Below are 16,435 nucleotides of genomic sequence, written 5' to 3'. Positions count from 1 at the left end.
GAAATATAAATCCCTGTCATTTGCTTTACCACCAATTCATTAAGCAACCTCTCATCACATTCTATACCTTTGCTTTATATCACATATCTAACAGCATTATGTGAGAAAACAACATTACAACATAGAAAATGCAATTACTGTGATGCAATTATTGTGATGCAATCAATCATCACAATTAATTTTATATCTATCTGATATACACTGATAAATTATGGAAAAGCATTTCATAGTAGAAGTCTTGAACTAACTGATAAAAATTTTTTTCTTTTCTTTAAGTTGTCTATGAAATTGTTATATTTATGGTTTTAAGGTACATTTCAAAATTAGATTTATGGGCCTTCCTGGTGGCGCAGGCGGTTGAGCGCCACACCGTGAAGCTGTCCGCAGCCTCTGCAGCGTGGGTTCCATTCCCGGCCAGCCAGGGAGATGCCCACATGGCGCAGCAGACCTCTCCTATTTCGCCTGCTGATCCCCTCAGCAGTGTTTGTCAGTCTGCCTGTTCTGTTCCCCGCTCTGTCTCTGGTGAATCCTCTCACCCCCCATACCTCTGGCCTGTATCCTGGTTCTTGTATAAATAAATCTTAAAAAAAAATAAAATAATAAAATAAAATTAGATTTAAGTACATCAATAAAATGGGATATTATTCATATAAAAATGAAGTACTGATACGTGCTACAACGTGCTACAACATGGATGAACCTTGAAAACAATATGCTAAGTAAAAGAAGCCATACAGGAAAGATCACATATATGATTCCATTTCTATGGAACTTTCAAAAAGGCTAATCCATAGAGATAGAAAGCAGCTTAGTGGTTGCCAGGGGTTGTATGAGGTAGGAAAAGGAAGTGGCCACTTGATGAGGGGTTTTCTTTAGTGGAGATTAAAAAAAAAATTCTGGAATGAATTAGTGGCAATATTTAAATAATACTGTGAATATAATTTTATGTTATGTGTTTTCGTCCACAAATAAAAAATCAGTTAGATCTAAGATGAGTATGTGAGGTCACTTAAGGGCTGGTTTTGAAAGATTATTTAATAGAAAATACTAAATTACACAACAATTTCTTCATTTAAAAACTGTATTTTTAAAAATATTATGTAATGCCAGGCGGATATTGTCCTCACAGTAGCAAGGACATGGTAAAGAAGCCAATATCTATTTTGTGCAGTGTAGAGGAGCAGAAAGGAGGGACCTGTGTGATATTAAGAGGGACACAGATATTAAGAGAAAGACCCCTTCCTTCTCTCATGGGGACACTTCAATTATGCAGCCATGACTAAATGGTTTCAAAGAACCAAAATGTTGAGGAGACTTTTTATCCCAAAATCTGTGACTTCAATATTTATGACTTCACATTTTAAAACTACATAATACATTTATCATATTCCTTTGAAAAAATAAATATGATTATATGTTAGGTCATAGTTAAAGTACATTTTCCACATTTTTCAGGTCAGCTGGAGTCTGATAGATTCTTGTTAATGAGTGGTGGAAAGCCATCTCGGAAGTGTGGAATCCTTTCCAGTGGAAACAACCTCTTTTTCAATGAAGATGGCTTACGCATGTTGATGACACGAGATCTGGATTTATCACATGCTAGGTAATCAATTTTTCTCTTCCTTTTTTAACTGAGCTAACATTGGTTTATAACATTATATATTTTTTTTCAGGTGTACAACATTATAAATCAACACCTATACATAATACATTACATTATCTACCAAAGTCTAGTTTCCATCCATCATCATACAATTGACCATTTTTACCTAATTTACCCACTCTCCTACCCCTTTCCCTTCTGGTAACCACTGTTTTGATTTTGTAGTTAAAAGTTTTTGCTTTGTTTTGTTTTTTCATTTTTCAGTTTCTTTATGTACCAAATATGAGTGAAATCACATGGTGTTTGTCTTTTTCCTTCTGATTTATTTCACTTAACATGATAGCCCCTAAGTCCATCTATATTGTTGCAAATGACAGGATTTCATCATGTTTATGATTGAGTAGTATTCCATTGTGTATGTATACTACATCTTTTCTACTCGTTAAGTAATGCCACTTAGGTTATTTACAACTCTTGACTACTTACTATGAATAATTCTGTGGTGAACATGGGGATACATATATCTCTTCGAATTAGTGTTTTCATATTCTGCAGATAAATACCCAGAAGTGGGAAAGCTGAATCATGTATTATTTCTATGTTTAATTTTTTGAGGAAACTCCACACTGTTTTCCATAATGACTGCACCAATTTAGGTAATTGTTTTTAAATGCTGTTGAAAAACCACATGGTAATGTACAATAGCAGAACATAATTAAATCAGAAAGAAGCAGAGAAATCTCCAGGACAAGGGCTTCCATTGGAAATGCTGTGCTTCCCACTTGTCAAAGAGATTCCATTAAGACACAATTTACATAATTTCCATTCTAAAACTGAGAGAAATTTGTGCCATAACTAGATCAGAAATGAAACACAGCGGAACAGACAAAAGTTAATATCTTCTATTTTACAACATGGTAACTAGGACATGACAATATTTAATTTACTTTAACTTCAAGAAAATAATGTTGCCTCTTCTCTATTCACCTTCTACAGAACACTTTTCATTAGGTTGAACTATGAGGAAATTTTTTTACATTTATTTATACCATGCTTAGCAGAAAGCTTAGAAATTCAATACATACTAAAATTATTCACAATTAACTTTGTATCCATCAGCAACTTAAGAACATTTGAGGCATAGTCTTATTATTTAGAAGCATTTCTTTCCAATGACTCACTAATATATTGTAAGCAGTCACTTTCTAAACTGAGCACAGTCACTCAGAAACAAACATTTTAAACTGGATCAGAGAATTATGTCCTGTCAAGATGTGTATCCTTTGATCATTTGATGAGCCAAAAATTTAACCAGGAAAAAAAAAATGCAACTGAACATATGTAAAATGGAGCCCTGACCTATTTTTGCCAGTGGACAAAGAAATCATGGTTTTTGTTTTTTTATTAAACATTTCAAGTATCTCAAAATAAATCAACATATTTATCCTCTTTTTTCTCCTAAATCTGCCATTTATTGAATTACAAATTTGGTCATGCTTCATAGAGAAAGTATTATCTTTGAAATAATAATTTTACAGTTACAGAAGACAAGATTTTATTCATCTCCATTCTGTTTTAATACATCTGGTTTAATTCAATGCTCTTTATTTTAGATTTTTATTGGCAGCTAAGTACTCTAATTTAGAAATTATTAGTTTTTTCCAAATAATTCTACAATGGTTCATGTAAAACTAAATTGATACAAACATTTCCCCAATACAAGTAGTCAATATGCTAAAAAAAAAAATTGGTGAATGATTATTGTTTTTGTAATATAAATGTCACTAAGCCTTAACCTTGTATTTTTTTCATTAGTCCAATGTTAAAAGCTCCATTATTTATCTCATCTTAGTAACATGCTGCGTAGGATTTGCATATATTGACCTCAGAATGCTCCATGAAAATCCCAGTTTTCTCAAGGTTATGAGATAAGCAAATGCCCATGTAAAGGAGGGGGTGGAAGGGAGGGGGTTACTCATGAAGAATGCATGATTTTATATATGGTACTGATAACATATTATAAGCCCCAATATATTTCATATGGTTAACATGCATACATTATTGGGTATATGTGTAGGTTAAACATTAAATTTATTCTGCAATACCAGTTAGGCACAGAGGCCAGAGCAAGCACCAGCAGCTTGCCTGCCAAAGATAACATGTGAGCTAGTTTTCATTGGTACCTCAGCTGGTTGTTGCCACTCTCTCCACTCCCTGCCAACTGGGAAGGCTGCCACTGGCTGGCCGCCACTGTTCTCGATGGCCGGTATCATCCATCCCAGAACCAGCAACAGTCAGAGACTGGCACAGCCCACTACCACTACCTCCCATATTCATGCTCCTCTGCCCTTGGCACAAAGACCAGAAGAGGCCTGGGCTTGACTCACCTCTTCTAAAAGATGCCAGGTCTTTCACAACAATGTGCTACAACTGGTGAATTTAAATGTATCTCCCAAAACCAATCATATGAGATCTAAAAAATTACTAGTAAAACCTGAAAAGGGATGATTTTTTCCAATAGATAGCATTAATTACATCAACTACATTCTTCCAGTTTCAGATACTAAAGACAAGGATCCAAATTTATCCTCTTAGGTGATGATACATATCCCCAAACTTAGACAACCTTTGGATCCCTGCCATCTTACAGAATAGCCGGAGGGAGCAGGAAAATCTCACTTCCCTCAGACTACCCTGTGTGGAGGGGCAGGAAATATAAATATGGGTACAGAATTGCCTTCTTTCAGATGTCATATTTATTAACTTCCTTTCACAATAAAAAAAAATGAAAATCAGCTTTAAAGTAATTGCTTTGAACAGTAGTTAAATCATCGTATTCATTAAAACCATGCATTTCCCCATGTGACCCCATGTGCTTATCTTTTGCTAATGGTGTGAATTTCTCTCTGAAGTATAAAAGTCTACAGTAAATTTTACTCCTGTCAGATTTGTACAGTTTTTCATGAGACTGGGATGTGGTAAAGGTGTTCCTGACCCCAGGAGCCAACCTGTGCTTCTACAATATTCTCTCAATGGTGGCCTGTCATGGAGTCTCCTCCAAGAGTTCCTTTTCAGCAACTCCAGCAACGTGGGCAGGTACATCGCCCTGGAGATACCCTTGAAAGCCCGTTCTGCTTCTACTCGCCTCCGCTGGTGGCAGCCAACTGAAAATGGGCACTTCTACAGTCCCTGGGTTATTGACCAGGTCAGTCTCTTAAGGATTAACTATTACTTTTTGTCTCTGAAGCTGAATGTAGCCTTAGATAGTATTTAGTGCAATCCTCTCATTCTTTGAGGAAGCCCTGAACTATTTAGTGTGACTTGCCCAAGGGCATGCAGCTAGATTAGGTATGGCTTTTAGCTTCTTTTCATTCTCTAGTCCTTCAATTGCCTGAGTCTATAAAAATAAACATCAGAACAGAAGGCCCAGGTCCTGCTCATTGAGGATTCTGCCATATGGATAGAGAGACTTTATCAAGCTTGATACGAGGTTGTAATTCTCTGAAAAGGAAAATGTGCAAATTAGCATTGGTGCTGCATGCCATAGTTCCCAAATCCTCTTTCCTACCCTTTGAAGAAAAAAATAAATAAATCTCCCTAACATCTTTATGGATAGTTCTAAAGGATCTTCATACATAATGAAATGCATATCAAATAGAACTCAAAGAACCTGTTAACAAACGGCAAAATCCATGCAAAGAATTGGAACTGAAATGCCTTAGGGTACAACTGTCCTTAAATAGAAATTTTACATGGAAAATAGTCACATGTAAGCCAAATTTTGCCTTCCCAGCTTGGGTACATGCAGTTTTCAAAGGCACAATTTGGCCCATGAAGGCTGTGAATGGTTTTGTCAATCCTTTGATTTGTTTTCTGTAACTTCTTGCCAGATGGGCAAGCAGACCACATAAACAAGAGCATTCTGAAAGGCCCCCTGACATTATGCTTGCTGCATGCCAGTTCTGAGCAGTCTGATCAATAAAAACAAACAAATGAAAAAAAAAAAACTGATTTTCTCATATCTTAAAACCAAATTAAAAATTTGCATTTTTTTTTCTTAAATACATTTCAGATTCTTATAGGAGGAAATATTTCTGGTAATACAGTCTTGGAGGATGATTTCACAACTTTGGATAGTAGGAAATGGCTGCTTCACCCCGGGGGTACCAAGATGCCTGTGTGTGGCTCTACTGGTGATGCCCTAGTCTTCATTGAAAAGGCCAGCACTCGTTATGTGGTCACCACAGATATTGCTGTGAATGAGGATTCGTTCCTACAGATAGATTTTGCAGCCTCCTGCTCAGTCACAGACTCTTGTTATGGTAAGCACACCATTGCAGATAGAGTAGTAGATGTCTGTAAAAGAGCATCTGTGAGTGCCTCTGCCAAAGGACTATGCTAAACCTCTGGTAGGAAAAACCAAGTGCACTTTGAATTCAGCCATAACTGCGTTCCTGAAAATGTACTTAAATCAAGCTTTAGTTTGTTTTAAAACATCTGAAGCTTATTTTTAATGATATGCATTTGAAGATTTTTTAGTGTAAAGTAAATAATAATCTTCATTTATGTCTTCCTGTAAATCTGGATTTTTAGTGTCAAATTTGCAAAAGTCTTTTATCACATAGAGATGCCAGAATAGGTAATAAGAGCTATACATAAGTTTTTGAATGCAAGAGTTTTAATCTGTAGGACTTCAGATTAGTCCAGTTATTACTCCTGCCCATCTCCTCAAGAATCATGAAATTTTGTTATTTTCATTTTGCCTTATACTCTTGGTCAATATATCTCATAGCATATTCTAGGCCAATGTCATTGTGACCATTGGGCATCCTCCAGATTGTGGGCACACCCACTCATACACATATCTTACACACACACACACACACGTCTTAGGTGAAATTAAAACTGAGACATCCTTGCATACTTGGACCCTTCACTAGAACTTGCAGATTTGTCAGGATTCTTTGGGACCTCCTGATTTTTCATCACTCCACATCACTTTTCTTCCAAAAGATGCAACCTGGGCTATTCACAAGGATCTTGTTCTGTTTTAGATTCTGCATGGTTACTTTCAGAGTCTGGCAAAATCCAGATTTTGCATGTTTCTACTAGTTTTAACTTAATAGACATATCTTAGGAGTAATCAAAGGTTCTATGTCAGGTTAATCAATACTAAACTTGATACAATTTAAGGTACACATGCTGTCTTCAATAAGTAAAGACTAGTTGAGGAAGCTTTCAAAAAGTTAGTCCAATAAGTGACTCAGTCAAGTGTCCATGGAGTGGTGCTGATGCAGAATACAATGAGAGTTCGAAGGACAGAGAGATGGAGAGTTCGGTGGACAGAAAATCCACAGAATTTGAAAAGTTTCACAAAGAAATTAAGTCTCAAGTGGACATGGATGGTTGGATGAATTTGAAGGGTAAAAGGACAGAAAGGATACCCCAACCTGGACTTGCAGCATAGAAGCATAGGTGGGAAACCTCCTGGTCCTTGGGGGCCAACCAGTCTGAACAGGCATACTTGCCTCGAGGAGAGCAGAGTATTCAGTTTGAAAATAGAAAGGAACTTTAACTTTCTGAGTGCCTGCTCCTTCATTAGAATAGGAAACCAAGGAAAACAAAGTAGGCAGCTTGCGACATGACCAGCCTGCAGCAGCACAAACCGACACTCTGTCCTCATAAGCCTAGTTGTGTGTACTTTCTACCACAGCTGGGACAATCTCTTAAGAAAGGTTGAACTGAATGATAAAATGAAAGAGAAAAGCAGTTAAGCAGAGTTGGCAACAAGTTATGAAGCGTCTTCAAAGGCAGGCACAGGAGTTTGTGCTTGACATAATGATGAATGAGAGGGCACAGTGCAGAAGAGAGATACGACATGTTTTAGGGAAGTTAACTCTAGAGCTGATGAAGGTAGGTAGGGAAGAACTCTGGTTAAGATTAAGTTAACTCTAGAGCTGATGAAGGTGGGTAGGGAAGAACCCTAATTAAGATTCTTTTTTTTTTTATTATAGTTAGGGATTTTTTTTAATATTTTATTTTATATAATTCTTACATCATTTTTCATTTTTGCACAATGTATGCATTTTCATTTTGGTTATATTCCCCCATACCATTGCACACCCCCCCTTATTTTGACGCTAGTCCTTCCTCTCCCCCCCGCCCCCCCAGTTAAGATTCTTGATGGTAACCTCTGCAGAAGGTGATGAAGACCCGCAAAATGTGCCATAAAGAGAAAGGGAGTAGATAAAAATCAATATGAGACAATGAGGAAAAAAAGAAAGAAGCAGCAGATCTTAAAACTGTCAAACATGAGGCAACAGGTCTTACATAGAAGGTAAAGGAAAGAGGAATAAAATTTCTAAAATTATTTTCAAAATTTTGAAGTCAGAAAACTAATGTAAAAGAATTATCATGGATAACATTTGGTACTACTTTAGTTGAAAGTCATTTTAAGTGGAGATAGCCTTTCATGAAGAGGTTGGCAATATAGAAAGTAGGACATTTATTTATGCTTACATTACAATATGCCAAGGTCCAGCATAATACCAGGCTGAACAAATATTTCTTTAATAAAAAAAATCAGTTTTGGCACACATAAGATTGGGAGGCTTGGGTACAGAGGTAGTAGTTGAAACCCTAAGAATATCATGTAGAATAGATGGCCAGAAATGGAGTCTGGAAGAAAGCCCATCTCTGGCATAGTTACCACAGAAGTCAGAGGAAAAGTAAGACAGGGACTCAGAATAATGTACCCCCAAAGAAAAGAAAGCACAAATCAGAAAGTAATCAATAGTGTTCAACACCATAAGGAGGACAAGTACTTGAAGACCAAGGCAGAAATAAAAACTGAAAAGAGCACTAGGATCCTTCGAACAATGAGTGCTTCCATGCTGGCTGCATATGAGAATCATCCGGGGAGTTTTAATATGCCTGACACCTTGGCTGTGCCTCGCAAGAGTGAAATCACTATCTCTGGAGGTGGTACTCTGGCACCAGTAGTTTCTAAAGGTACCCAGGTGATTTCAGAGTGCAGCCAAGTTTGAGAATCATGGCCTTAGAGAAAGTAATTTGAGTAGAAAAGTGGGGGCTGCAACAGTTTATAAAGACATAAGAGAATAAAGAGAGATAAATATAAAAGTGTCTAAGTTGAATGTTTCAGAAAAGAAAAAGAAGGAAATATCTTTCCATAGACCCACTTGGAACAAATTGCACAGCATTCAGCTGTCTGCACATACCTCTCAAATTCCCCCAGTATATTCCATAACATAGCAGAGCAAGATATATATGCAAAAGAGATTTTGCAATTTTTATGAAGTGGCACCTATTCCAGGATCAAGTTGCTGAGGCTCCCTACAGAATGGTCAAATTTCGAGATGTTTGCTCAGTGGTTTTTTTTTTTTTTTAAAGATTTATTTTTATTTTTATAAAAACTGGGGTACAGGCCAGAGGCACAGGAGGGTGAGAGAACTCACCAGAAACAGAGTGGGGAGCAGAACAGGCAGATGGACCAAAGACACAGCTGAGGGGAGCAGCAGGCAAAGCCGAAGAGGTCTGCCGCGGCATGTGGGTATCTCCCTTGCTGGTCGGGAATTGAACCTGTGCTGCAGAGGCTGCAGACAGCTTCACAGCACTGCGCTCAACCCAGTGTGCCACCAGGGAGGCCCCGGCTCAGTGTTTTTTAACTACTTAAAAAGTAATCATTGAAATATATAGTTACTATGTTCTGTTATCTGCACATTAATTATTAAATAAGTTGATATATTGTTATGATATTAAGGTATATGTAAGGCTTCTGTAATATATATATTTGAAAAATATTAGACTGATAAATATATATAAATTGTAACTGTTTCATGACTTGATTTAATTGGTTATGAGGCAATAGTTTTGTTATAATTGTTCTGAGTTTCTCAGTAAAAGGAGAGATTGAGGAAAATCTACTTTATGTTTCACTTGATCATAGCCCCATAAAAGAAAAAATATTTCAACACAGGAAGGTAAAAATAATAACTGTAATGTACAAAGGAAAAATCAAACCAGGACACATTTCAAATTAACAAACACATCTATGGGGGTATCAAACTGACATTTGATTAAAAGTAAAACATAGGAAAACATAAAAAGTAATTATGGTTTCTAGGTCTGCAGATATATTTTTCTATCCAGAATTATGCTTCCTGTTTCAGCCATTGAGTTGGAGTACTCAGTTGATCTTGGATTGTCATGGCACCCATTGGTAAGGGACTGCCTGCCTATTAATGTTGAGTGCAGTCGCTATCACCTGCAGCGGATCCTAGTGTCAGACACTTTCAACAAGTGGACCAGAATCACTCTGCCCCTCCCTCCTTATACCAGGTACGGATACTTCTACGTGTTGTGAAGCTAAATGTGAGATAATTTGGCTTTCAGATTTCAGCCCAGCAAGTTTAAATGAGATACATGAGATTGTTACTTGTTAATGATGTTGCCATGCTTGAATTATTTTTGTAAGATTTATTTTTATTTATTTATGTATACAAGAACTGGGTTCTAGGCCAGAGGTGCAGGGGTGAGAGGATTCACCAGAGACAGAGTGGGGAGCAGACCAAGAAGATCTACTGAAATACACTGTTGAGGGGAGCAGCGGGTGAGACAGGAAGGGTCTTCCCCTCCATATGTGTCAGCTCCCTGGCTGGGGATCGAACTCATGCCGCAGTGACTGGTGATAGCCTCATGGTGCTGAGACTTTAACCCCTGTGCCAGCAAAGAGGCCCTATATGGGCCTAGGTGCCACTTCTGATTCCATACTTGAATTATTAAGGCCATCTTAAATAAAATAGAAACCAGTCCTTGTGATGACATTGTTCAGTGTTCTCCCAAAATCCAGACCTTTACTGACTTTTAACTCTAATATTTTTAAAAATTGCAATCTCAAGAAAACAGTGACTAGATTTGAGAGCTTTCTAACTTAATTCAGTTATGCTAATGACAAGTCTCAAATTTAAAATGAGCCCATTGGTAATGAGACTGCTGTAAATAGCAGTGAGTGATGTCATATAACACCACTATATGTATGTAGCAAATAAATGTGTTAAAATTAGTATGTTTTTGAAATTTTATTTTGAACCATATCTTGATAACATTACCCTCTGGGACATTATTTTATGTGTAAAACAGTTGTAAATGCTCCACTCATAGTGTCTATGAGACATGATGGTAGCTTAATAAAATTTCTTGGTAAATATTGGTAAAATAGTTAAGTCTAACTTATGTATGTATTTGCACTCTTGTTTGAGTAAAGCAGATAAAATATGCCTTGCCTAGTGGGATGGTGTTACATGCCTTGGTTTCTTCAGTTTCTAAGTAGGTGCTAAGCATAGAAAAGCTTTAAAAAATTGATAGAAATTTCAGTTCTCTCCAGGAAAATGGTTATTAGTCACTGCTGTTAAGAAAGAAGCAAAGCAACCAATGCAGAAATTATAGTTTGTGTTCATTATTGTTCTCTTGCCTCCCCACAAATGAAGAATGAATAAATCTTCCTAGCAAATGGCCATAAAATTCAACCATTCATCTAGGGCATAACTTTTCTTGGGATTATCATAAATGGGATTATCATAAATGGGCAGCCTAAGGCTGCTTTACAATTGCTGGCTCAGAGATACAAGACTATATTAACTGTCAGCAGAGTTGCCAAGTTTAAATGAGATACGTGAGATTTTGTTGCTCGTTAAAGGTATTGCCACACATGAATTATTAAGGCGATCTTAATAAGTAAAATAGAAAAAAAAAACTCCATTAAGGCAGCAGTCTTTTAAGTCTTTATGAATCCTGTGAAATATTACCCAGCTACTTGGTAGCATTTCGCAAATAAACGGCATACTAAGATTTATTCCAGCTAGTCATTATACCCTTGAGTATTTTACTCAAAAAAGTAATTATTCCTCGTCTTTTAATATATCTTTTAATTGTCTTTTATACATACTCACAAGAATTTTGACCCTTTCAAATGATACTTGGAAAATGTTGGATGCAGCCATTTCCTCTTGTTATCACATTGATAACATGCAGTTTATTTATTATATTACCCTCAAAGCTCATGTTGCACAGCATTTTTAAAGGTGACAGTAACTTATAAATAGACCTTTTGGGACATTCAGAAAGAAATATGCAAGGATGGAGACCAAGCCAGGCCCACTTCTATAATGCTCTGCTATATGCCAAAGATCATTTGAACATGTCAAGCTCAGAGAACTTTGTTAATATGTCTATACTGTCTCTGCTTTTACATCCAGTTACTTTAAAAATATCATGTGTTTTTATTTTCATTTGAATTTATAGCCTCAATATCTGTGAAGTGTTGAGACAGCTATGCTTGTGTTTCCCACCAGGCGAGAATTGAGTATTTCGGTGTATGGCTCGTCGCTATAAACAAACATGATTGGCAACTTAAAGTCATGTGCTACATAGGGGCTAGGGGTGACTGTGACAATGTGCCAATTGTAGGTTTGTTCACTCATCTGTCCACATCATATAACCCAAGGCTAGGATCCTAGTATTGTTGGCACAAAAGTGGTGAGAGTCCACTAAAGCTGATTGTCTACAGATTAACAGCAAACCATTCACCAAACTGAAATGACCGGTAATCATTAATAGTGATTATTAATTCATTCAGTGATTCATTAAACAAATATTTTGATGCTTTACTATCTGTTAACTCTGTGTGAGGGGCTGAACTTACCTCTGCCTGAAGGAACATTTATTTCAGTGGAAGAGGTATTAATGAGAAATCACCAGTAGTCACAAAAGTAAATAAAAAATTCAGCTGTTATAAATGATGGAAGACAGTTGCATGATGCTAAGATTATATATATCATAGGGAGATTTGCCTTGGTCAAAAATGCCAAGGAATGCTTGATTGTTGAGGTATAATTGAGGATAAATGAGGTAAGATGTGAAAGATGGATAGGAGTTAACTCAATGGAGAGTAACAGTAATAGTTTTCCAGGTGAGGATAACAGCCTATAGCAGGAGGACCTTCCAGGCATGTTTGAGATACTGAAAGAGTAGATCTGTTGGGGACAGAGACAGACAGACCAATAGGGAGGGAGTGAAGTGTAAGATGTCAAACCATATAGAGCATTGCAGTTTGTACCAAAAATTGTGCTATAAGAATGCCAAAAATTCTGTCAGAATGCTTAGAAATAGGAAGACATGATCAGGTTTATATTCAGAAAATCTTATTTTAACTAGAGAACAAATTGGGCAGGGTAAGAGTAGATATAAGGCAATTCCTAAAGATGCAATATATGCAGGTGACTTGAACTAATAATGAGCCCAAACTATGATGCAGCAGACATGAAAAGAAGTGGAGAAATTCAAGAGAAATGGAGGCAATAAAACAGTCTGATCTTAATGATGAAATTGATGTGGGAAGGTGAGGGAAAGGGCAATGTTGAAGATGACCTCTGGTTTCTGAGTTACAAAACTAAGGGAGTGCTGGTGTTTTTCACTAAAAACAGAACACTAAGACTAAACACAAGATACATGACACTCTATCCCAGACATTGCTGTGTTAAAACCTAAATAAATTGGGGTAGAGAGAATCATAGTCTCTATTCCTTCCTTTATATAATGGTTAAGCTAAATTATACTGGAAAAAAATAATAAAAAGCATTGTAATGTAGTGGAAGACTTCAGCCTTTCAGGCCTATGTGCTTTTTTTTTTTTATAAAAGGGTTTTATTGCTTATACAAATAACAGCTTGTAAACTTATGTTTCTAGTCATATTTCCATTGACCAGAGTACCACCTCCCATTCAAAGTTACGAAATCGGATAGAAGCACCTTTGTCTACCCTCCAGACAGTCCCGGGCCCACTGACTAGGCAGCTCGCTCCAAGAGGCAGAGATGCAGGCCTATGTGCTTTTAAGAAAAGTCATTTCATGTCTTTAAACTTCAGTTTACTTATCTGAAAAAAAAAGATATTTTTTACCATATAGAAACCAATAAGTGTGCATGGAAATATTTGGAACATTATAAAGATTTATAAAAATGTAAATGAATTAACCACATAACCATGCTCATTAAACATATTTTATTTTCAGACTTCAACTCAAATTAAGACATCTTCTAAATTCAAAGTTTGGTTTAATAGAGCACAATAACTTCAGTTCCTGCCCCAGAGAATGTGCAATCTGATTAGGGAAAATGAGTAGTATACCCAATGAACAACTTATAATAATGTATGCTGTGTTTAGTTTAGAGCTCCTCTGAGGAATGGGCTAGAAACACTCTCAGAGTTGAGAGATGAGAGATAGTTTAATGCCAGAGCTAGAGAGGCCTTCATGGAAGAGATGGCCCATGGCCTTGAAGGGTGACCAGGAATTAGGTGAATAAGGAGAAGAAGATTCTAAATCAGGGGAACAATGTGAACAGGACAAGAACGGATGAACAGTAATTGCTGATTAAAGCAGGCTCATATCTGGAAATTGTAGAGATGTGAATTTCTAGAGTTAGGTTAACTTACAGCAAAGCAGACAAGATTAGACTTGTACCAAAGATGAAATGTAGACAGTTTTAAGCAGTAAATATTCTTTCAAGAAAATTAATGGGAGAACAGAAAGACTCAAGTAAGAGAAAGAGTAAAAGGCATAATGATAATAACTATACATGAAGTAACAAGGGCCTTGTCTACAGCTAACATGGAGGAGATGAGGCACTGTTACATGATATTTTGAAGAAAAAATTGATAAAATTCAGTTGCTAATTTCTTCTCCATTGCACACATCAAGAGACAACTCTATAATTTAAAGCCCGAGAGAGTAGCAAGTGGGGAGAGAGGTGAAGTAGATTCCAGAAGGGACAATACAGCAAATGTACTCAAATGATGCTGAATTAAATGAGATGACTGGAAATATAAATAGAAACAGCCACTTGACAGAAAACAAACTTTGGAGACATGTGGACAGAGATGATGATAGACAATGTTGTGAAATAGCTTTCCATAGGAAAGCATTTAAAAGGAAAATAAAGGATTCCTAAATTTAATGGCAAAATGAGTGAAAATGCCTATTATAGGAACTGGGAGGATACAATCATGGTGGCAGATGGCAGAAAAAGAATCCAAATAACATGGTATCCAAAAGTGAAGTGAGACCAGAATTCAAGCAAAAATAGGTGGCCATCAGCAACATATGCTTTAAGTCATGAAAAGAAAAGTTTTACAATAAATTTACTAGATTTTTCAATAAGAAGAGAATTTCAAAACAGTTTTGGTCAGATACTGGAAATAAATACATGTTATCTGACTCCAGAGCCTGTGAGTTTAACTGCTATATTAGTACTACATCTTTATTGCTTGCCAAAGAGATATGGTCCTAGGAGAAACTGGAAGGGAGAATGCTAAGGGTTCTTTAGAGACAGTGAAAAAGAAGATAAGAAGATGCCAAAATCTATTTCATAGCCCTTGATCTGAATATGCCTCCTCCGCCCGAGACCTAAAAATAACAGGTGGCTCAAGTGGTATGGGTTCTTGAAATGTTACCTGAGAACCAGGGTGAGTCAGTGGAAGGGCAAGTAACTGAAATCCGCCAAGAAAAGGGGGGGGGGGGGCTGCCACTGGAAGTTTCAGGTTTGACTTAGCTATTTTAAGTCACAGTTTGAAGATTATCTATTCCTTTCTGCTAGCCTAATGACTTAGCTGATACCATGGTCTTTAAAGATTAACTACAACACTTTGGAAGCCAGGAGGTTTTTAAACACAGCAGGGGAGCTATTTAATGTTTGCAGGGAGTTTAAAGGAAAGGAGATAAGTACAAGAAAGGGAAAAAATTGTGGGAGGATTGGGGTGATGTAAGGGGAATGAGGAGGCTATAGCTTTTTACAGGTAAATTTTAAAAGGGAGGATATTTTTCAATGATATTCTATCTACTGTAACTATAAACAAAGAAAGAAGCTTGATATAAAGCTAAATGTAAAATTTATTGGATGTGCATGGAGAAATATTCAAGGAAATTACAAGTCTGTTTTCTAAAAGGGAAATTCTTTAAACACTTTTTATTTCTCTTCATTGTTTTTTCCAACTTAAAAGTAGCTTTGAATGACTTGCGTCAAGCACTCACATGACTGATCATCTTGTTGAAAATGTTCAGTCAAGTCAAGGTACTCTTGGATTTTTCTTAAATATCCATCTTCTCATACATCATTTTGATACATGCCAGGTTAAAGAGACTAGTGTTCTAGACTTCCATATGGTCATCTTTCAGCCTCAACAATTATCCAGTCGGAAACAACCTGATTTCATCTATAGCAATATTTACTCTTGCCCTTGACTACTACATTATGTTGGAGCAAATCCCAGACATCATATCATTTCAACTGTAATATTTTAGTATGTCTCTCTAAAAGAGAACCTTCCTAAAAAAAAAAGACTTCAATACCATTATCATACCTAAAAATTAATGATAATTTCTTATTTAATACTAAGTCAATGTTCAGTATTCAGATACCCCTGCTTATGTCATAAAATGTGTTATCACAGTTTTGGATTAGGATATAAATCAATATAATTGGTTGCATATCTCTAACATCTCCTTTAACTTTGAAGTCCCTCTACATGCCCCTAAGTGTTTAAGATGAGAACTAAGACACAATGAAGTTATTTGATTTTCCCCACAGATTAATAGTTGCTGAACTAGGTTCTCCATTTGCTTTCTATCAAGCAAGTGAGAAAGGCCTTGTGGGGTGGCTCATTAAATTCTTCTATTGCTAACTCTGTAATGTGCTTTCCACCTAGCTCCCGAGAAATAGCACAAGGGATCTAGGTCATCTTATGAGGATGCCTTACCTTTAT

At 36.6% G+C, this 16,435-nt stretch overlaps 1 protein-coding gene across 1 annotated transcript in view; it reads left to right on the top strand.

Annotated features, from left to right (window-relative positions):
- Positions 1-16,435, top strand: part of RELN (reelin) — a gene marked incomplete at both ends in the record, with an annotated part of 436,674 nt that overhangs the window by 377,747 nt on the left and 42,492 nt on the right. The window contains 4 exons of the mRNA XM_084229490.1: positions 1,456-1,603; positions 4,550-4,808; positions 5,676-5,925; positions 9,793-9,961. Coding sequence (XP_084085616.1) covers positions 1,456-1,603; positions 4,550-4,808; positions 5,676-5,925; positions 9,793-9,961 — 826 coding nt within the window. The remainder of the gene's footprint in view (positions 1-1,455; positions 1,604-4,549; positions 4,809-5,675; positions 5,926-9,792; positions 9,962-16,435) is intronic.

Source organism: Talpa europaea (genome assembly GCF_964194135.1).
Source record: "Talpa europaea genome assembly, chromosome: 3".
NCBI lineage: Eukaryota > Metazoa > Chordata > Mammalia > Eulipotyphla > Talpidae > Talpa > Talpa europaea.
This window is presented reverse-complemented; position numbering and strand designations above follow the sequence as displayed.